General features: G+C 42.7%; 2 protein-coding genes across 2 annotated transcripts in view; both read right to left on the bottom strand.

Moving 5' to 3' along the window:
* Positions 1 to 18257: 18257 nt before the first annotated feature.
* LOC131285289 (G-box-binding factor-like) lies at positions 18258 to 18967 on the bottom strand. The gene is made up of 2 exons (XM_058314144.1): positions 18938 to 18967; positions 18258 to 18887 (listed from the first exon to the last, which is right to left on the bottom strand). Exons 1-2 carry the CDS (start codon positions 18965 to 18967, stop codon positions 18258 to 18260), a joined length of 660 nt encoding a protein of 219 aa, XP_058170127.1.
* The window catches only part of LOC131285290 (zinc finger protein 420), a 33793-nt gene continuing 29986 nt past the window's right edge, over positions 18571 to 22377 (bottom strand). Inside the window, exons 9-12 of the mRNA XM_058314145.1 lie at positions 21806 to 22326; positions 20321 to 20988; positions 20043 to 20252; positions 18571 to 19277 (exon numbers count right to left, since the gene is read on the bottom strand). Coding sequence (XP_058170128.1) covers positions 19194 to 19277; positions 20043 to 20252; positions 20321 to 20988; positions 21806 to 22326 — 1483 coding nt within the window. The 3' untranslated portion in view covers positions 18571 to 19193. The remainder of the gene's footprint in view (positions 19278 to 20042; positions 20253 to 20320; positions 20989 to 21805; positions 22327 to 22377) is intronic.

Raw genomic sequence — 22377 nt, forward strand, 5'->3', positions numbered from 1 at the left:
GACTACAAAGATATAAAATAGCATTTTAACAGATGCAACCCAAATTCGAACTCAGGAAAACCAAAATTTGTGCTGATAATTTGAAAATGATAACTCACAGTCAAAAGAATCAATACAATTGCTAAAAATAACACAATTTATGATAGGTTCGATACATTCTGATTAAAACTCGGCAATACCGCAAACAATAACCAATTTAAAGATGAATTAACCAACTAGATGATACTTTAACTTTAACATCCTTAAGTGACAGTCAGTTGGTTGAAATTAGTTTACTATATTGAAAAACTACAGCGTACTTTTAAGGATTCTTTCATTCAAAAATAAATAAAAGAAAAGATAAAAAATAATCATGTATATAATCATTATTATTGTATAGTTTACAGTATTATAAGAAGAAATCTGGATCATTCCTCAAATCTTCATGAATTGCATTTTAAGTTATATACGTCTATTTAATTTCAAGTATAACTGATTTTAATTTTGTGAGTTTTCTGACGGTTAAGAGAAAAGTAGTGTTGGTCTATTTTTCATGTTTTCTAAACCGAAAATTTTATTTCTAAAATCGAAAAGACAAAAAAACCCAAAAGAAGAAATAGCGCCGAACGTGCAGATTAACCCCTCCCAGCAGCACACGTTTCAAGCATAAATTATGGCCAAACTAATTTAAATTATGTTTATCACCTATCCCCGCGAGGAACTGAACCTACCGCTGGTACTCGGCAACCTAAAGTTCAGCGTTGAGAAACGACCGATGACGGGGAAACTTTGTCGGCGAACGTCGCAGAAAACGTGGGCGACACGTCCAATCGAATGAGGTTTTCACATTTTCATTCGCCACAACTGTCTGGGCTGGTCGAGTTTGAGCTAGTCGTCGCAAAGGTGCGAACCTGACACGATCATTCAATTGCATGGGACGACTGCAGAAACACAACCAAGAGTTTTTGAAGGGCCACAATTGCAAAAGTGCATAAAACGGAAATAAATACCTGCATGGTCCCAAATGGCACGAATGGGAAACTGTTAGCTTTTGCATTGACTTAACCCCGCTGACTTTACCTTGGGCTCTCTAATCAACAAAAGTTTTGGATTGGCCTCACACTAACCTTGGCAAAGTTCCACCATTTCTCGAACTAGTTCCGAAAGCCATTTCTCTAACAACCAACCAACCAACCAACGAGCAGGCGAGCGAATTGCATTTTCATTTCGAATGGAATTAAAGGTCCAGTGGGAAATGGGTTGTAAGACGGTGACACTTTATTGCTTACTTCCTGTATCGTCTGTGCTCCAACTGCAAGGCTGCACACTATAAGGTGCGCAAGGAATTGGCAGGAGAAACCGAGAACTCCTGGACCGTTCGACTGGAGCATTACCTTTGGTATGTAATTTGTTCCTACAGTTCGCATGTACGACCTAGCGGCTCGAGAGCGAGAACCGAACCAACCCACGATGCACGTGAACTGGATTCTGCTGTCAGACATTCGTTATGCCAAGACGAGGGCACGGTCGCAGCATTACTTTTCGATTGGCTTCGATATCAGCAAGGAATCCCCACCGTTCCAATGCAATGTGCTTTAACAAAGGTTCCCGAGAGATCGCCAGCAGAAAGCATGGCTGGTGGAAAGTACAGACAAATTACAGGGAAGACGGAGCTAATATCGGACGTGCCTGGAGCTGCATTAATCCAATTCCACAAGACAATCGATGACACTGTGGGCTTGGACGAACGATTTCCAATCAAGATGGTACTCGGCTGGGGAACGTTTCTTTGGGAATCGACAAACCTCGGAATTCAAAAATATTCCATTCCCCCCAGCGTAAATTGTATCCAATCCGAGGAACATGTAGGTCACAGGTGGCTTTTAGCAGAGTGCATGCATGTAATGATTCTCTTCGACTTGGCTTACTGTCGTAGTTCTAGCGTTGAGAATGTGTGACCAAACGAATATTGTCTTCCAGCAAAAAAATTTAAAAAGACATACTCCACATATTGCGTCAGCGATTGCGCAAACGATAGAACATAAAACATCGAAAAAGGATGGTTAAATAAATTTATAAGTACTCCAAAACCTACTAAAAAGGTTTTTATAAGAGTCACCCATAGAAAGTACGAATCAACATGCCTCACAATTTTGAATGTATTTACTCGAACACAACCAGAAGGCTAACATTTCAATTTCTTTTTACAGCAAGCTAGTAAAACCGACGTGAAACTTTACCGCAAACGACACCCAAGGGCGCGACAAACTTGGTTGAAAATGTCCGGGGCTTCGAAAGAATACCATCTCATGGAAGGCAATATAAAAAACTCATTTAAAGCTCTGGTCTAGTTATACGGAGGCGAGTAGTAAAATTAAAACCATTACGAGAAGAGCAGCATCTTCATGGTCGTAGGAAAAGAACCCTATGACCAGGACCAGGCAGACCGTAGCCTGCCGACGACTTTCTTCGCCTGTCGTACAGGGCGGCCCCGCATAGGAGAATTCTCGACGAGAACTTTTTTGCTATTTATTACTGATTGGGTGACATTGAGTTTAATAACTATGTGCAACGGCGACGGGGGCAAGACGAGGTTGACATCTCAAGCTCATAAGTCGGTTGCAGCGAACGTCACCCGTCCGGGACCATCTGACGTTCGATAGCATTTGCGTACCAGGATCTAACGGGCTCGAAAAGGAAGAATGTATGCCAGCAATGTCGGGTAGAGGGTGACAAACACAAAAAAAGACACACTCAAAGTCAAACGAAGATATTGGCAAGATGAATCCTTGCACTAGAAGCTCCTTTTACTTCGCACATTTTATCCTAACCTAGCTCAACAAAACGTCTCGTGGGCGAATGCCGTCTCAAGTGTTGCGCGGGTGAGCAGACTCCGAATCTTCAATAGAACCCAGACTGCCATTGTTGAGGAAGAAACCTTTCGGAATGAATTCATCCATCTTCCTATATGGTCCGGTGTGTGTTTGTTCGAAAGAAACTCCAACGTCTTTTGCAAGCAATAAGATACAGCAGACACTTGCACAGAATCGCAAAACATTCCGTCTTTGGAATGCACGCAATAGAAGAACCAAACAAAATCTTTAATACATAAGAAGATTGTCGAGGGCATACCAGAACTTGTGTACCTGGACGAGACGGGAAAACAGTCCTATAAATTCTTCCCTCACGAATTGCCGCTTACGAGAACGAACGAAAGTTTTGTCGATGGTCAAAATACCGAGAACTCGATACATTAGTATGCCGCCGATGAAGGAAACTGTTGGGGAAAATAAACTACTAAAGTTTTTCCTCTGCAGCCACGAGACGGGGTTTCTTCTCTCTCTATCTAACTAGTGGGGTAGGTACCGATGGATTTTCTGTCGAACTTTTCAATGTTGTTCTATTCAATTTCTGCGATAAAATAGAAAAGAATGCTTGATATTTGCTACATAGACGATTTAATTCAATCAAAGTGAAGTCGTCAAGTCTATGGACCTAGTCAGCAAGCGAGTTCCGCTAAATCTCTTACGAAAAAGTAAACTAACGCCGAGTGAAATGCAATAAACCCTCAACAAATATGCTTATTCATTTCATTCCACATTCAGTATTACGACTTTAACAAACCTTTAGTAGTATCGTTAATATTATATAGCGGAGAATGTATTGGGAGTTCATTGTGAAGGAACCAGGAATCAGAAATTTAATGCACCAGTGGACGTACTCTGGTCCTTCCTCGAGCTGAGTGAGGCAGAAATACATCATCAGCGAATGTGTATTTCTGTCTGGAAGGAATATAGAATATGATTCACGAGTTCTACGAGCTGATGATGCACCGGATAGCGTCTGGTACATGGGTTGAGTTATTTTATTCCAACACCCACAACAAGCCATAGTCCATCCGTTCGAGCTAACCTTCTCTGTCTACCAACGAGTTGTCTACAATATATACCGAGGAAGCTGTTTCCCTCTCCAAGACACTACTTATATGTTTTGCGGAAAGTCGAAGAAGGAGACGGACTTTTGTACATTTTGTTGTTCCTAGCGCTAGCGGCGTAGTCTGTCGCCTCAGCCGGGATGCAGTTTTATCGGAGCGTGATGAGCTGTGCAGAATAGATTCTCGGGGGTAGACATTTATACAAGTAGGAGCCGGAAATAGCATCAACACGCAAAACCGTCCCTTACGAAACCTCGTGCAGGTACATTATTCCCTTGGTAGTAAACAACTGCTGAGCACAACAACATTTATTGGCGCAATGAAACGCAACCAGCTTCCCCGTTCTGGAACCCAAAAAGGAAAGGATTTGTTTTTCCTGTGCCAATTGTGAAAAATTGGAAAAAATTGGATTGCTAAACATCCAACACGATTCCTTCCCGGTTTCTCTGGAAATGGAAAGAACTAGGGAATCCCCAGTTCAGCACAGTTTTTAGTCGAACAAAGTTGAACAAACCGGAGCCGCTGGAAAATGAGCTACAACCGTGGCATAACAATTCCAGATTCTTCGCACGGAGATTCTCGGTATCAGGCGTGGGTTGCATGCAACCGTTCGAAAAGGAAAAGCCAGGAAACAAGGATGACTACGTCGGGCTGTGGAACTAACCAGCCCTACGAGGAGGTTAAGGTTAAGCGGAACTATGGGTAAGAAAAGAAACGCCAGACAGTGGCGTCGGCGTCGTCGTCGTCGTCGGTGTTAAGGATTTCGTACGGCGTATCGTCGAGCCAGGAAGGAAAACCACCAACCAAGAGCTTCCAGACAACCAGCAATAGCAGCAGCAGCAGCAGCAGCAGCATCATCAGCCACAACTAGGATCGCTCCTTTCCGAACCCGGTCCCGGGTCGTGGCCGTGTTCTGCAAACAAAGAACCTCCATCGTCGGCCGCACCCACACTTCCAAGTCCCGGGATGTTGTATCGGCCAGGAAACTAATAGCCATCACGGTCGCCGGAAGGGTAAACCATTGAAAAATGGGGCGGAAAGTCCTGAAGAACCACCGACCGATGAAAAATTCGTCTGCAGCATTCGCACAGCAGCGTGGCAAAAAGATGAGTTAATTTTTGCAGCACGAAGAACGAAGGAAGCACCTACAGCGAGAGCGAAAATGTCAGCAGTCTGGTAGCAGTTCTGTTCCGGTAGCTTTTATCCCTTTTTCCTTTCTTCGGTGCTTTTCTTTCTACCTCACTCATTCACCTTCATCTCAAACAACGCTTCCGCTTTATTACGGAACCAGTTTTAATGCCCTAACTTTTGGCATTTTATTTGGAAAGATCCTGCTAGGTCCTAGTGCTCTGCTCGACTCAGTCGCTCTCGCCAGACGGTCTCCAGGCTGGGTCAGTGGGTGCCTTCCGTACATCGTCCTTTGGAAACCAGAAGACGGTGGAAAAAGATCCATTTATTTATTGCCGTCTGGGGCGTTCGGTTTTTTACTTATTTTGTTTGGATACGTCAGCGATTCCGGGCGCACCCTTGGGGCCACGATATTGGCTACCAGCCCTGTCGCTATCGGTTAGTCGGTTGGTCATCAGCACCTGCAGCACACTCCCCGTGTGGGAATTGGTTTAAGGGTTTCCACTCTGTGCCACACCTCGCAGTGTAGTGTGCGCTCCACCGTGACCTATCCCAACTGGACTCGAGCAAAGGCAGGTCTGGACGTTTCGCGTGCCATAGCTCCCGATGGAGATGACTGCGGAAGTTGTTCACGTACGGACGACCGATGATATGGTGGGTCGGTTCCTTTGTCTCATCCTTTTCTAGTAAGGGTTATTTCCTATCCACGCGAATCCTTTCTACATTTGTTTGGTGAGAAGTTAACGCTCGATTGGATTAGGACCAATGAAGGGCCGAAGTCCTAGGGGTTGTCGCAGTCCTTCACGGTGTCACGGTGTGTAGAAAATAAGTTTTATCGAGCGAGTAAATTCCTAGCCAAATGACCGTCCATCTACCCCACAGAAGTGTCCATCACGGGAGATCTACATCACCCGCACTGGGGGTTCTCATCCCAGTTCTCTTAACCCTTATCCACAGATATCGCAAACGTCAGTGACACCATTCAAGACAGCGTATGCTCCAAACCTTCCACCCGCACGAGCATCTGGCTCGATGGTAATGCTTTGAGATGGATCACTCCACCCATTGTTCTCCCCCCATGATACCATCCCCCCCGCATTGGTACTTAAGGTACACCCGTCTTCCGTCCAGCCACTCAATGATGGATACGGCGTGGAGAAAGACATTTCATCGCTAGAAAACAAACACTTCACACGAATGGCCAACCGAAGACCAAATGTCAGCCGTTTGTGGTCGATCGGTTGGTCCTTCCACGTTACGGTCTGGTCATTGACCGTCTGACGTTCCGGACGGTGTTAGTTACTTCAATTTTATGCGGTCCATAACTCACGTTAATTCGCACTTGAGAACCGGACGGGCGAGACGTACACTCAACAATCTGTGCGTCACCTACGGGAAGAACGATATAACATCGGGCGGAGTTATGGAACATTTGTTTCACGCCAGCTAAATCTACTAGATTTTGGTAAGTATTTGGATATGTGGGACTAATTGATTTTCCGAATTTATAACTAAGGATAACATTGCTCAGAATTTATAACTAAAATCTGGACATTCTGCCTAACTGCTGTGAATGATTTTTCCCATATTGGACTTGGAAAAGAATTATGCATTCAGGTTTAATTGTACGCAATCAACAATTATTTTCAAGTTAATGTTTAAGCTCGCCGGTACTATTACCAAAAGGAATACAATAAATAAGTTTAGATTGTACGCAAATCAAAATTCAGCTCAAAATCGACGATATGCCCAACATTGATCTACAGTAGTTACAACGAGAATACACAAAAGAACATATTTTCCATCTTGTATCATAACTTCAACAGCCGTACTTACAAAAAATGTAACCCTTTTTTCTAACCTTCCTTAAAAGGATGAAATTAATTTCTGCTAGGTTTATTTGATATGATCAAATAGAAAAAATTGGGGTCAAAAAGACACAAGCCTAGGGATTGTTGATAGCCAAAAAAAAAAGGTTCATAAAGTTCATAAAGTCGCTGGCGGTTTCAAAAGAAAATTATAAACAAGAAACGGGACCATAAATAATAATCCATGGCAACGAGCAACAGCCACCAATAAATCACGATCATTTACGCCCGCGAGTCCTAAAAAAAGAATTATTTTTTTCTTGGTGTTATCCCTTCCAAAAAGGCCACAAAGGACGAACCTTGGCCCCAAACGCTCTACTTAAAAACCCTTGTAAAGACAGAAAAAAGAGTTTTTGACAAAAACAGAGGACTAGGACTTAGTGCATGACCGTTTCAACTTCAAGCATTAGTTAAGAGAAGGACACTGAAAGGCCACGGCGATCGATCATTTTTTTATTTTTCTCTTGTTTTTGGTACCGCACAACAACAAGCCATGTAGTAAATTGCGAGCACATTAATCTCGATCCAATTAGTGACGGTACATTTCTACCTTTATCAAGTGGTACACATTTTTTTCCAAATGTAAAAAAGAAAAGTGGTAAAGTGTGCTTTGAAACAGATTTGAAAACGACATTAAGGGGTATGGTTTTCTTAAGGACAAGAAGGAAAAATCAACACAAAGAGAAAAATTATTCAGCAGATTGTTGGAATCAGATAAAGGTTGTCGAATGTCTTTGGCACATAAAACTCCACAATCTCATTACCTAACTCTACTAAAACCTATCCTAAATAACCGCACATCCAGTTGGGAATGAACGAAATGGCATTTAAATGTCACACATCAAAAAGGTAACATATCTTGCACTGTCCGTATCTCCAGCGTGTAAGAGAAAAAGAGTTATGCAAACATCGATAAAATAAAAAGCGTGCTGGAGATTTTAGATGTTTAATTCAGAACTTTTCTAAACAGAAAACCGCATAAGTAAAAATATCCACATGAATTCCACCCTAATATATTTCTGCAAAGATCTGTGTTGGGGTAGAATCGAACATTACCTTATGAATAGCACGATTCATAAGATGTTCAATAAGTGTAAAAAGCAGATTGCAAGTCTAATGATAGTTGAACATTTATATGAACAATGATTGCCTTCAAAATATCCGAAAGTTGTGAGTGATCACAACAATAAATTTTGTCCTTTTTCAACAATTATGTATCTAAAATTTCTTAATGTTTCGATTAGTAGAAAGTCCAATTAAAAAAAAGTGTATTTGAAACCAAATGGTTTGTTATGTAACAACAGTTTAATGTGTAAAAACATACATAAAATAAAATGTGAAAATATTAACACCAGGGGTTTGCTTACGCAAATCATCCATGGTGCGTCACATTTAAATGGAGCGCAATCATAAACCGTCCGGATCGACAATCACATCTCACATTGCATAACAACGCTTGGTGCATCTCGAAACCTTCCGCGGGCAGGTCCGTGGCAGTGGTTTTGCGGATAATCGATGCATTTCCGTGTCATCAACAGACTTTACCCCGAGCCTTTTGGCAAACTGCCATCCGATCACACCAGATTGAACCTCCCATTCCCACCCATCCCACTTCCCTCTCGGTGCGATCCAAAATTACAATCGCTCGACAATGACACTTAACAATGGGCCTGTAATAACGCCAATCATATGCAAAAACAGATGCACCGATGCATCGTTACACACACGTCTCACGATTGACGCGTGCAGTAAACAAATTGGACGTCGCGGGAACGGAGGAAAATGCATTATGCAACGGTGGTTCGCACAAATCCCGACAGCGAAATCGATAAAACTGTGGGATTCAGGCGATGCAGCCACCCACGGGCCCCGAACGAACAGATCCGGGCAAAGTGCATTCAATTTGCATTCCATTCCCATTTCCTCCACCCGATCAGATTGATATCGAAGGAGGGGAATAGTACTGCAGAAGTATAATAAATAACAGCTGTTTACGTTTTGCTTCGGATATTGAATGCAAATTTTTCTCGAAATCAATTGAACGAATTAAGAAAATAAATGCTGAGAAATAAGATAAACAAATCGACAAATTTTTCAACATCTTTCAAGTTTCAACTATTGGAAAATATTGATAGATTCTTTTCTCAAAAAATATGCAAACTACAATACCACTTTCATAGGCGTAAAAAAGAATACGTAAAAATGTGGTGCTTTCTACGACAGTCCGCAATGTAAGGGAAAAATCGAAAACACAAAACAGCTGGTAGCATTTTCCTCTGCCTTGCACAAATACCATTAAGCAATCGATCTAACACTTTCGCACCAAGCGAAAAGAGCGAAGATGCTCCTAGATGAGATGAGAGAAAGCGATCGGGAAAACAACCCTCTGTTTATCCCTGCAGCTTTTCGAACCGGCCACCAGAGGGAAAACACACAAGGCAAAGGGATGGGTCCAACCCCCGCCTCTTCCCTTTCCTCGCCTTCCAACCCATTGCAGGACGTAGGAAGGAAAAATCGATTGAAACGAGACGGCAACAATAATAATAACAAACGGGTGTCCCGCGCGCGCAAACGCCGCGGCGGGGTGGAAAATTCGCACTCTCGGGAAAAACTCACCCTCTCTCTTGCAGACGGAACTTGCTCACGAAATGCCCGTCGCTCGCCGCACAAACACACAGGGACGGAAACCTTCTAAAAACAAACTCGCGTCCAAGGGCCGACGTCGAAATCAGGTCCGGTCATTGTATGCTTGACATTCACATAGTTTTCATAGTTCCCTGGCAGCACACCAATACGACCGTCGAGCGTTGGGGGAAAACAAAACGTTCCGCTCACTTTCTCTTTTTTCCGATGCCATCCCTAATCAGGACGGTGCGCTGGGAAAGCTCAGTATGGGTGAGTAAGGATAGCTCGCAGGACAAAGAAGAAAAAATAGCATGACGCTAGTGAATGAGGGTGCAGTTTCAAGCCCTGGCTACAAATTTGGGCAATCAATGCTAATCAATTACTAACGATTTGGTTTTGCTTGTCCACTTAAGGTTTATTTGCTGACCGAGGCTTTTAAAGATTAAAAAAGCTAATTTGTACTAACGTTATAACAAAATTATACATCATGAAAACATTTCTATAAGCTTAACCTGAACAAAAAGAAACTTCTTTTCCAAAGGCGTAGATATCGTTATACCTTAAATCAACTCCAGTGCGTTAATATTACATGAATGGGCGTGAAAATACGCAAAAATGCGCAGCATCTCAAATAACAACAAAAAACGAAAGGAAGTTAGAAAGAGAAGCTTCGTTACGGCAAACCGTACAGGGAAGCAGAGCGGTCTACAAACGGAGCACGCACTCAAAACACTCCAGCACTAATCGATTTTCCTTGAAATCAAGTAAAACAATATGGCAACATAAACATTTACTTATCATTCCGATAAACATTTGCATAGAGTGGGTAACAAAAATACACACGCATAAGCTTATGATGCGAGCGAGAGAGCAGCATCGGAGAAAGTGAACGTATGTGGTTTTCTCTGGGGAAAAATTTTGATCGCCAAGAAGGTGTTGGAGAAAAATTTAAGAAAAAAAAATCCCACGGTGAGGATTTTCCGTTCCCGCGACGGTGCCGTTGTTTACAAACAAACCATTTCCCGTTGGGTGGAATATTATGCGGGGAAAATGGTATAGTTGTGAAGGCAGGCACCCCCCGAATTTTTTAGTCTCACCCATTAAGCGGGTGATAATGGTTAAAATGGTACGCTCAAGATCCGGTTTAGATTCGAAGAAGTTAGTTGGCTCATTTTTCAAACGAAAGATCTTCAGAAAATGATTGTCTATATTATCAACAAAAGGTTTTATTATCATGGCTCACGCTTTTGTACTGCAATATGCGAACTTTGTACAATATTACATTGTTAAACCCCTAATCTAAACCTCACTTAAAATGTCCTTTTCATCAACGTCAATTACAGCACAGACGACGACAGCAACCGCGCGACGCAGTATGATTATGTCATTAATAATTCAATGCCATACGTTATTTAGATTACGAACGATGAGTTTTACGCCCAGCAGGAGACCTACGGAAAAGTTCCCGAACAAATCGAACTTTCAACACACCACATGTCCTTCCGTTGTACTGGCAGATTAGAAGCGGGTTTTCCGTGGCTTTCCACCTGCTGTGAAAGCTTTTTCTTTTTCATTGGCGGATAATTGCGAGTGGCTTCTGCTGTGACGGAGACAATAAAACAAAACTCTAGTAGGAAATGGCACGAAGAAGAGTGTGTGAGGGTAAGCAATGGCCTCAGTATAGTATGTGATGCGGAAAAGCTACCGACCGCTGGACATACCTATCGATTTTCCATTACTCACCCACCAGAAGATGGGACCAGATCCTTCAAGAGTATCTTGTTAGATGATGCATAATCCTCCTGTTGGGAGTTAAACTTAGACAGATCAGTACGGAAACGGAAACCGTTAAGTGACATTTCCCCAGGATTGTAATCTTGATGAACATGGGTTCCATGTAGATTAATCATAAGTAACCTCAGACTTTATTCTGGATTGCTTAAATTAAGTTAATAAGTATTAGAGTAAAATTGTCCCTTATAAACATATTTAAGGTCTATTTACCAACTTTCTTTCAATCTCCGAATCCAACATTTGCGTGTGTTTGTTCAATAGAATCAAGTAATTATTGTTGCCAAACAAAACTTCTGTTTGAAAAAAATAGGCACTAGTAATTAAATTTCAATACCGATGCTCTACATTCCGTGTGAAAGAAATAAAGTCTGTACTTGAATTCCTTAACAACATGTACCGTGGCTTAAAGTACATTCCAAGGATTTTATACCAAGGATTTCCATCCAATATGAATTCCTTTCTTTCAAGAACGCATTTGTAATGGTCCAACAATATCTATATTGAGATGATTTTTCTTTTTTGGTTTGTTTTCATCTGCACAAAGAATGGTTCAAACATTTTCCATTTAGCGCCAAGTGAAGTGCTGAGGGTAGAAACGTGGTGTATTGTTTTGCTTCTGGCATATCTTATGATACCGTGCGTTCTTGGAACTGCAAGAATAAATATTTCATCTCCACACTCTTTAGTATTCGTGCACTGAGCAATCATAGAAGTCCTTCAAAAAAAGAGAAGGACAATGCCATAATACAGGGCGTGGGATGAAATTGTACAAATTTGAAAATTGTACAATAGATATTATTAAAATAAAATTAAATGTAAGAACGTGATATTGACAACCGGAATGTTTTCCATATTGTCCACAAGGTTTCTGCTAATAAATTAGCAATACGAAATACTTATAGTAATTGATACTTACATTCACCGAAGTGTGTGCAATTCTCCTTAACTGCCTACCTTCCGATTAACGCAAAAGGATTTTATAAAAATTTTCGCAAAAAACCAAACTAAAACACAGCGCACACGCACACCAACACACACACAGTCAAACAATAAAACGTGATCCTTGATTAAATCTTGTAAACACCTTTTTTCGCCTTCACACAATAGATCGAAGGTTCAGTCCAATCGAAGCAACAATCGACGCTCAGTATCGGTGGTGGTAAAACTCAAACATAATGTAAAAAAATACCCTTACAATGGTTACTTTACGCCAACTGATCGGCCGAGGGCTGCCAAGGGACGCAACGCCATTCAAATGTAAACAACGCACGAATCTATCAACGTTGTAACGCTGTTACGTAACGCGTGCAGTGCACCTTCGTGGGACCTCGAAAAAGAAAACAACACGATCAAGTAATTTGCAAGGGGGCAAACTACTAGCCGCCAAACGCTGTACACTGCACTAACCCAACGCCTGCTCTACCTCGCTTGACACAGTTCTACTGCAGCCACGTTTTCCCGGTCAAATTCCACCGGAACGATGCATTCACTTCATTTTGGGAGCTGAAAGCTGCTGTAAATTGTTCGATTGACACAATTGCACTTGAGACGACATGTGGCGTCAACAGCTGATTCGATGCACCGCACCCGGACACAAACGAGAACAAGTTATGGAAAAATGACTGACTCTAACACACTGATGCCGTGCGAACGATGAGAAAATGTACAAACTTTGAATAAACTTGATCGACAACGGTTAACGTTTCCTGAGGACATGCAAGGATCAAATATTCGTTCTCTTAAGCGGAAAAGCACAACACTTCACATCAAAGATCACTACGATAGGGATGGTTTCCTACCTGGTCGCAGCATCAACGCAGCTAAGTAGAAACTTTTCGATTCCACTGCTCTACTTTAATTTCACTCAAGCCACGCACGCTCCAACCGGAACGAAGGGGACCACATTGGGATGACGACAATTTTTCCTCCAGCACACACCACGCCGATTTGCCCAGCGCCACACGATGGTTGCACTTCGACGAGTTTTTTTTTTTGCCGTTTTCCGATTTCCTATTCTTCGCCCGAGATTTCTAGCTTCCACCTTTCTTGCGAGGGGAGAAGAAACAGAAAAATTTGGATAACAACACACACACTCACCAGCCAGCGTTTTCACGCGCGCGGAAGATTTTTTCACGAATTTTGCGATGTCCAAAGCGTCACCTTTTTATCGGCCACGATTCGCAGAATTTGCCCCAATCACTAGAACGCTGCATTCGTGAAAGAGACGGGGTTTTTCCTTGCCTCTGCGCCTAGTGGCGGCTGCTGTCTTCTGGCTCAAGCACTGAACTGAACTGCAAACTCCAGCTAGCAACCCGCTACGGCCTACTCGTTTTGTCGTCCCGTGTGCGCTTACTATTTTGCGTTGTAATTTTTACCAAATTGGATCAACTTTGTCGATGAAAATCGCAACCCACCAGCACACGGTGTACCGTCCGCGTTGGCGTCTAATGTCCGGGAACTATTTGCCAGCAGTGAATTTGCCGTTTTTTTGTTGCAAATGATGCCACTTTCTGACGCTCGCTCGATCGAACACAACAAATTGCGTGTTTGGTATTTTTCGGGGCGCCCGCTACGATAAACTGCGGGATACACACGACTCGAGCTCGAGCGTTTGCTGCTGAGAGCAACCAAAACATGCGGAGCAGCAAGCGCTAAAGTAGCATTCTCTCTACATACGCCGCGCTAAGAATTCTCGCACACACACACTCGCTCGAAATCTGCGCCAGTAAAGTGTAAGTGAACACCGACGAAACAATCGATTGTTGCGCTCGCTCGAAAGTGTTTCGGTGCGTTGTTAAAAAATATGTAAATTGTACAAAAAAGAACGCTGGGGACACAAACACCTGCCGCGAAAAGGATGCGGAATGTAAACAACTGGCACTGCCAATAACAACATGACAGGGGCATCAACCGCTCACAAGAAATTACCAATGGGCAGCATTTGTGCAGATGCAAAATGTACCTTTGAATGTAAACCTTTTGATTATCTAAATTATACCCTTCTGCCCTTATCAACTATCGCCCCACGGCCGTTCGGTGGATGCACAAGAAAACATATGATTTGTACTTGTTATTGTTGCTATCGCATTCACTCGCAAACGACGCCGCGCTAGTTGCTTCTCACTTTTGTCGGTAGTACCACCACAAGCCACCAGGTGACGTTATGTTGCTGGCATGCTGTACGACAAGAGAATTGGGCTCTACATAAATAAATAAATAAAATCGTAATATACATTTTTCGGGGTACATCGCAAAAAATAGACTACAAACAAACCAAGTGATATAATTAAAATATTTCATTTATTTATCCACTGTTCCATCCAAAATGTTCACTGTTTATAAACCAAACCAACTAAATTGTTAGACCTGCATCCTACGCCTGTGATTTTTAATGCAATCGATGGAGGGTGCGCGCGTATGTACGGGTTGTGAAAGCATCGCACAATTATTGCCGCTTCAACATGTAATGCTGTTTACTAACTTAGATTTGTTGTTACTCTGTAGCTAATTTTCAACACGTCCACAAACAGACACACACACAAAAAAAACCCGGACGAAACTAGTTCTCTTAGTGCAGCTATCTTGTGTTTTGCTCTGCACGCCTTGGGGCCAGTAGTGTATCGTATATAAACTATTCCATTAATTCATAGTTTACATATAAACTGTTTCCTCTACCGTTAACTCCTTCCTTCTTCTTTTACCTACACATCATATATGATTTTATTACACTAATGGCTTTAGAAGCCCTTCCATTAATTTGTCCTCCTTTCTTGCGCGCCTTGCATAATGCTTCTCCTTTACGCACCGCTCTGGTTGGTATATTCTTGGGTTCTTTTCTCTTGGCGACATGCTGTACAACATAGATTTACACTCAGCACCGTCAACTCGTCAACGAAATCTTTATGTTGGGTTATGAATAGACCAAGAAATTAAATTACAGATGTTTTAAGCGACATACAATCAAATATTCAAACAAGGATTCTGTTTTAAACTAGAGAAAACCAAAGAAACACTCCTACTACGACTCTTTTTCGCCCCCAAATCATACATTGTGTAGTTCATAGTTTACTGCGATTGTGTTAACACACATGTGTTTCGTTCTTTCGCTCTACATTTGTACATTCATGTTGGTGGCAAACTTCTTATGTCTTAACGAACCACGAGATATACCAAACGACGGCTCATTTTCGTTGCTTAATTGAAATGCTGGGTGGTGATTTGACTGCTCTATTTTCTAAATAAAAAGTGACTGAAAACTACTCCGAAGGAAGCAGATACGACAAGCATGGAACATAACATACATGACACAAATCAATCAGATGAAGCAAATAGAATTTAATTCCTGCTGTTTAATTCCTCCCATTCGATACGATCTCCGGTTCAAGTTTCTAAACTTGATGCACTGTGCATTATTTCATATTGTACGCGGCTGTGCATTTTAAACTTGTTGGATGCTTCGGAGTAACCAAAAACACTATCAAATAAACAGTAATTCCTTTTCTTTAGCCCCGTCTCTCGTAAATCATCCGATATGGCCACAAACTAATACAGCGCCAGGGTGTGCTTGATGTGCAGAGGTGGACTATGCGCGTGTGTATATGAGTGTGTGTGTGTGTGTGTGTGTGTGTCTTTATGAGTACATAACATAATTTTACTGTTGATTTACTGTAATGTACGATGAAAATAATGCCTCATTTATTCTGCCTCTGGGCATGGACTGTGTCTCAATTAACTGTAACACCCTCCCCCCTTCACGATTGCCTCTTAAATATCTATTAAAAATTATGTACATTTTTGCGCCCGATGCGAAACAAAACTATCCGTGATAATTTTTGCATCGTGCTGCGTGTTCTTCTCTCTAGTATCTAAGTGTATAGCACGCAAATCCCCCTATTTTGGAGCCACATACAGTTATGTTCTCCAAATCCACCGACATCGAAAAGAAAATATTACACGTAAACCTTGTACAATTGTGTCGCATGCAATACACCGTAAATTCCGTATCGTTAGCTGGAACACCCACCAAATGTACGTGTGATTGTTGCCACATTAGCGGTGTGCCCTTCACTTCATCTTTATATTATGTACAACGACTCCCTTGATTCCAGCTTTGTAAACCTCTAAACATTCTCAAAAAATCGCAATAGCAATAGGAGTTTTTTACATTACACCAACATCAACTAATCGCGATTATCCTAATACAACGCTATGTTTCCTCTTCATTTTACCCGAAGTAGCCAAACGTAAGCACGCAATTTTCCGATGGCCTAACGCGCAGCATGCGCGGAAAGACTAACATTTATGGCATATAAATCCTTGATGAAAACACATAAACAAATGGCCCAAAATATAACCTTTTTTCTTAATTTTCCTCCTATTGAGTTATGGGCAAGAGTTCATCGAGAACTGTTGTTCAAAAGTCAAAAGGCAGCCGCACAGTCAAATCTGAATAATCGGCCCAAACAGATGGATGGAACATTACCGTTGGGAGATGATAATTTCCTTTTCTGAAAGTTTCTGACTACCCTGAGTGCAACGTTATCCACATTTGACTGTGCATTTATTCATAGTCTGGGACAGTATGGTTTACAGTTGATTCATAAAACGTAACAACATCGATCTCTATCTGCCCTCCCAACGAAGGGGATCTGAAAACTGACGACGATCCGAAAATGAGAATTCCAATCTAAATTATAGTATGTTGCAAGTTTATCGAAAAAAAGATGGGGATTGTCAGTAAAATTACAAAGTCATTACCATTTACAATATGACATCAAATGCAACCGCTCAAAGCCACACGCAACATTAAACCCATTCGTTAAACTGCGATTACGTTATTTAATAAATCTGTTACGTTACACTTCGGGTATTTTCACTGTTTTCAGTTTCATGCCGTTGCACTATTGTTTCTTTTTTTTCAAAAATCAATTTACAACTGTTATTTACAAAAGATTAAAAATATACAGTGGTGATCCGATGCGTGCAATGGCTTGCGTATTAAGGGTGCACGTGCGCTTTTACATCTTTTCATCTTACTATAAAATGTGTCTGGCTAATTGGATTAAAGTCCTCACTAGTTCACGGTTCCTACCACTTAAACCATGCAGCTGTTGTGCCATCTTTCCGTAGGTTTTTCTTTGTTTGTACATACCGAAAGGTGGTATATCAAAGTATGCCGTGGGAGTGTACAAGTGCTGCCGGTGTTAATTCAAATTTACAAAACTGCTGATAATTGTAACTCTCAAGTGTTTTCTGAAAAAGCACGGAGGAAGAATAATCACCAATATACGGTCAATCTGATAAACGATATTTAAAAAAAAACAGGAAAGCAAATTAATGTTGTAACACCAACATTTAAACCTCATCATATTGAAAGAAGAACGAAATATGCTACTTTCGCGTTATTAGATATTTTGTTTTGACCTCAACAAATGCCCACATTGAACGCTTGCTATGATTATTTTGTAGGTGTTGTGTGTACGCAGGTTCATGATAAGGTAGATTTTCATATTAATAATTTCATGCTTAAGGTAATTCCGTTCAAGATAAATGGATTGAAAAGGCAGAGGGGGAGGAAAAAAATATGAACCGTTGTGGATAAACCAAAGAGTAAGAGTTAGAATTCTATCCTGGTAAAAGCATAGGTTAAAAATTTTTTTCAAAAGTTTCTAAAAGATAGTGGCTCTAGTTTGACCACCTTTCTACCCTTTGCTCCTAGCCAACAGGACTTGCTTTCTTATTACATCTACATCTATAACATATGCATAAAACGCTGCATACGTTGTACCCCTTCCACATACTTGAGGTCACGTGTCCTAAACGGTACCACATTCAAATCACACCAATCTTATTTGCTTGCTTCACAACATACTGGTTCGTTTGGCCACCAGACACCTAAGCCACCAACCTTGTTTTCTGTATGTCCACTTTTACAGTTTTTCATGTTTAATTATTCCCGTTGTTACAACACCACCGCCAGATGCACCTTGGAGATGTTGTGATGGCTGCTGTTGTTGTACGGTGGCGGTGCCATGGCCGCTCACGATCGCACCGCCATGGTGGTGATAGCTGTTGTGGTACGCCGTACTAGTGCTCGTCGTGACGTGCCGTGTGTCGGAGACCGTGGCAGCGTAATTATGATGATCGCTCGGAGACATCATGCTAGCCGGTGTTGTCACCACAACTTGCTCCTGCTGCTGCTGCTGCTGTTGCCGATGGTGATGTTGCTTCTGGTAATGATGCTGATTATGGTGATGCTGTTGGTGCTGCTGCTGTTGGTGATGATGGTGCAGAGATGTTTGATGAGAAGGTTGGTGCTGTTGGTGGTGGTTAATTATGATGGTGCTCTTATCGTCCTCGCTTGTCTCTGCGATTATCCCTACAACCGAACCAGATGCTGCTGCTTGATGGTGTTGCTGTTGTTGATGGTGCTGTTGTTGTTGTTGTTCTTGTTGTTGCCCACTGTGTGCTATCAAATAATGCCCCTCTCCTTCACCACCTCCAACACCTCCTCTTCCATTACCGCCGGAACTGCTACCATCTCTGCGGTGATGCTGCTGCTGATGATGATGATGCTGCAGATTGTTATTGTTGTTGTTAGGAGGTGCACCTCCTTCTCCATTTCCATTCGCAGGGCCATTTCCCGCACCCACGTCCAGCACGGCCGGCGTGGAAGAAGAGGAGGAGGAGGTGGTGGTGTTGGTGGCGGAATAGCTAACAGCGCCGGGTGCGGCCACACCAACGCCACCAGCAGCAGCGGGGCCGCCACCGTGAAGCAAGTTTCATCCCATCTCGTTCTTCAGTATGAAGACTTTCTTCATTTCCTCCGTACCATCCGGTTTGGTTATACGGAGCATCGCCTCTTCTCACTCGACGTTCGACTGCCGCGAGGTGTCGTGGATGATCTCGTACTTGATCACCTGGGTCGTGTTACCCTCTAGCACCTGCACCTGACCGAAGAGGAATCGGGGAAGAGAGGGAGAGAGGGAAAAAGGAAAACACATTGGTATCAATTGCTCGAACGCTCGACCGTAAGGGAAGGATGTATCACTCCAAACAGTTTGGCATGCAGGATAACATTCTAGTTTTGTTTGCACATAAAAATTGAAAATGATTCCTGCATTTATTAGGCATGCATGATACTTTCAAGGAAATAAGATACAATGAAAATGGAGGAATTCACATCAACCACATTTCTAACGACAAACGAATGAAATAGATGGCGAACCTCGCTGAATGGCACTATCGTGAAAGCACATACAAATTATCTTCAAAATCAATTTCCCAAGACATTCAGAGCATTTATGATGAGGTGCTAACATGGTCACTAACGATCCATTATTTTAAATTTGCCTCCCAGACCGATATAAAAAACGATTCGCAATCAAGATGAACTTGACACGTAAATTTAGTCACATCAAAGTTTTCTTCAAACGAAAGTAGCAGGAACCATAGTTGATGGATTTGACCAAAGAAACCATCATTATTTCAAATAGCCCCTCTCTTCCTGGCAAGCTGATACCTAGCACGACGGATTAACATCCCAAACAAGCATTATTTTGCTCAATCGTCTTCTTGGTTTGTTTTACTACACTCAAAAAGCTCCAATAAATTTTACTTTGATCTTACGACCAATCCATCTACTGTAGCTGTATTTCCACGCACACAAAACACACTCGTGTAGTGAAACATTAAAGTAACTTTACATAAGATACCTGCACGGGCTGATTCGCGATCACCAGGTTGCGCATGCCGTGCTGATTGTTCTGTTGATTCTGCTGCTGCTGCTGCTGCACAGCGACGGCTTGCTGTTGCTGCTGCTGTTGCTGGGCCTGCTGCTGCAGTTGATGCTGCTGCTGGGCGGCCTGATGGGCTTGCTGCTGTTGCTGCTGCTGTACCAATGCTTCCTGGTTTGGTTGTTGAATCTGCAACACGAAATAGAAGGTTGATCGGTAAGTTAACCTGTCGAGCCCTGTGATCGCAAAGAACTTACTACAACGAGTTGCTGCTGACCGGCGGCCGCCTGCTGTTGCTGCTGGCTAGCCTGACCCTGCTGCTGAGCATTGGCTGCCGCAGCCCCAGCTCCACCGACCGATGGCTTCTGCTCCAAATGCTGACGCTGGTGCAGCATCAGGTGGTTCTTCTGGAAGAACGCCTTACCGCACTCGCACACGTGTGTCCGCACGGTGCAACCACCGTTCGGGTGGCGTCGGTTGTGCAGCAGCAGACCGTGCTTGGCTGCAAAACCCTTGCCGCAGTGGGTGCAGTAGTGCGACTTTGGTTTCGTCTGTCCCACGACAACTGTCTGCTGGTGTTGCTGCTGTTGCTGTTGCTGCTGCTGCTGCTGTTGCATTTGCTGCTGCTGCTGCTGTTGCTGATTTTGCTGCTGGACGACGGTTTGCGTCTGGTGCTGCTGAACCACTTGTGTTTGCTGCTGGAGCTGCTGCTGTTGTTGCTGCTGCTGTTGAATCTGCTGCTGTTGGTGGTGCTGTTGTTGCTGCTGCTGCTGGGGAGGGCTTTGCGGTTGGATCGTCTGCTGGACGACCTGCCCGGAGGAGGTGATTATTTGTACTGGAAAGGGAGGATTGCTCTGTATTACGGGACTTGTCGTCATGAGAGTCGTCGGACCACCGTTTGCCGGACTTCCAACCAGCGAATATTCTTTTGCGCGCAAATGACCGTTCATTTGTACAAAATTCATTTGTCGATCAATAAAGTATTTGTTAATTTTTTACCAAACAACAAGCGGATTAATTGATTTTGTCGTTTTGTTTTCAAGCAAACACACAAACAACGAGCAAGCATCGAACAGTGTTAGAAGAAATGAACCGTGAGCAAAATTAACCAGTATTGTTGGATGTAGCAACATTAAAACAAAAGCCAAAAAACCATTCCCGGTTTGTGAGTTTAGTTTGCAGTAAACGAAAGTGTCCGTTTATGAACAACCGACACAATAATGTAGTAAAACGAGCATGTGAAATATGTGTTTGTTGTTGGTAGTTAATTGTGGAAAAATGTATTTGGTTGTGGTAGAGGCGGTGTGGAGGGTGTGGTGGTAGTAGTGTAGAAGTAGTAGAAGAGTGGTCAATAATCATGAAAAAGAGAAAGAAAAAAGATAGAAAACAAAAATAAAATGTGTACATGTGAGTATAAAACCAAAACATAAAAAATATGGTTAAAGTTAGCAAGAAAAAACATGTGAATGAAACAGCAGATTTGGAGGTAATTGGGGTAGTGAATCTAAGGATTTGAGTAAAGTTATACAGAGTGTTTTCTGTATTATTTTGTTATATACAATTTCAGTTGTTATGGGAGTAGTTTTGGTGAAATTTGTTTTCAAATGAAAAGCAAATGCTGCCATCGTCATGTTAGTAAGTGAATAAAACACATCATTGTGTCCAAAACTCAATTCCCGACACACAAAACACAAGCACACCATCGTCCCGTTTCTCCATCATGCAACATCCCTCTCCCCTACCTTGATTGACGGCCGGGAAGAGATGGCCCGGGATGGCGGCGGTAAGGGCGCACAGGTCTGTCATCAGGCTCTTATCGCCGGTGTGCAGGCGTAGGTGAAGGGCCAATGCTTCGCGGCTATTGAAGGCGCTGCCACACTCGCGACATGCATATTGGGGCCTCGGGGAAGTCTCGGGTGAACCCTGGCCGGTGGCGGCAATCGTCGTAATGATGTTGCCATTAGCCACTTCCTGCACCTGCTGCTGACCCTGGTGGTGTTGGATCTGCTGCACCTCGATGTGCTGCTGTTGGCCCTGGGCCTGCTGCTGTTGTTGTTGCTGCTGCTGCTGTTGCTGTTGCTGCTGTTGCTGCTGCTGCGCGTTGGACGTAACGACCGTGTTGGTTGTGATGATGGTCGCGTTCGAAGACGAGTTCGCATTGGTGCCACTGTGCGTGAGACGATTGTGTGCACTCAGCTCCGACTTGGTACGGAATCCTTCACCGCAGGCGATACACGGAAAAGGTTGATCGCCGGTATGAATCCTGTGGACGGGTTGAAATTGGAAAGATGATATGAGATGATTAATTAAAAAT

This window comes from Anopheles ziemanni, chromosome 3 (assembly GCF_943734765.1).
Source record: "Anopheles ziemanni chromosome 3, idAnoZiCoDA_A2_x.2, whole genome shotgun sequence".
In the NCBI taxonomy this organism is placed as follows: domain Eukaryota; kingdom Metazoa; phylum Arthropoda; class Insecta; order Diptera; family Culicidae; genus Anopheles; species Anopheles ziemanni.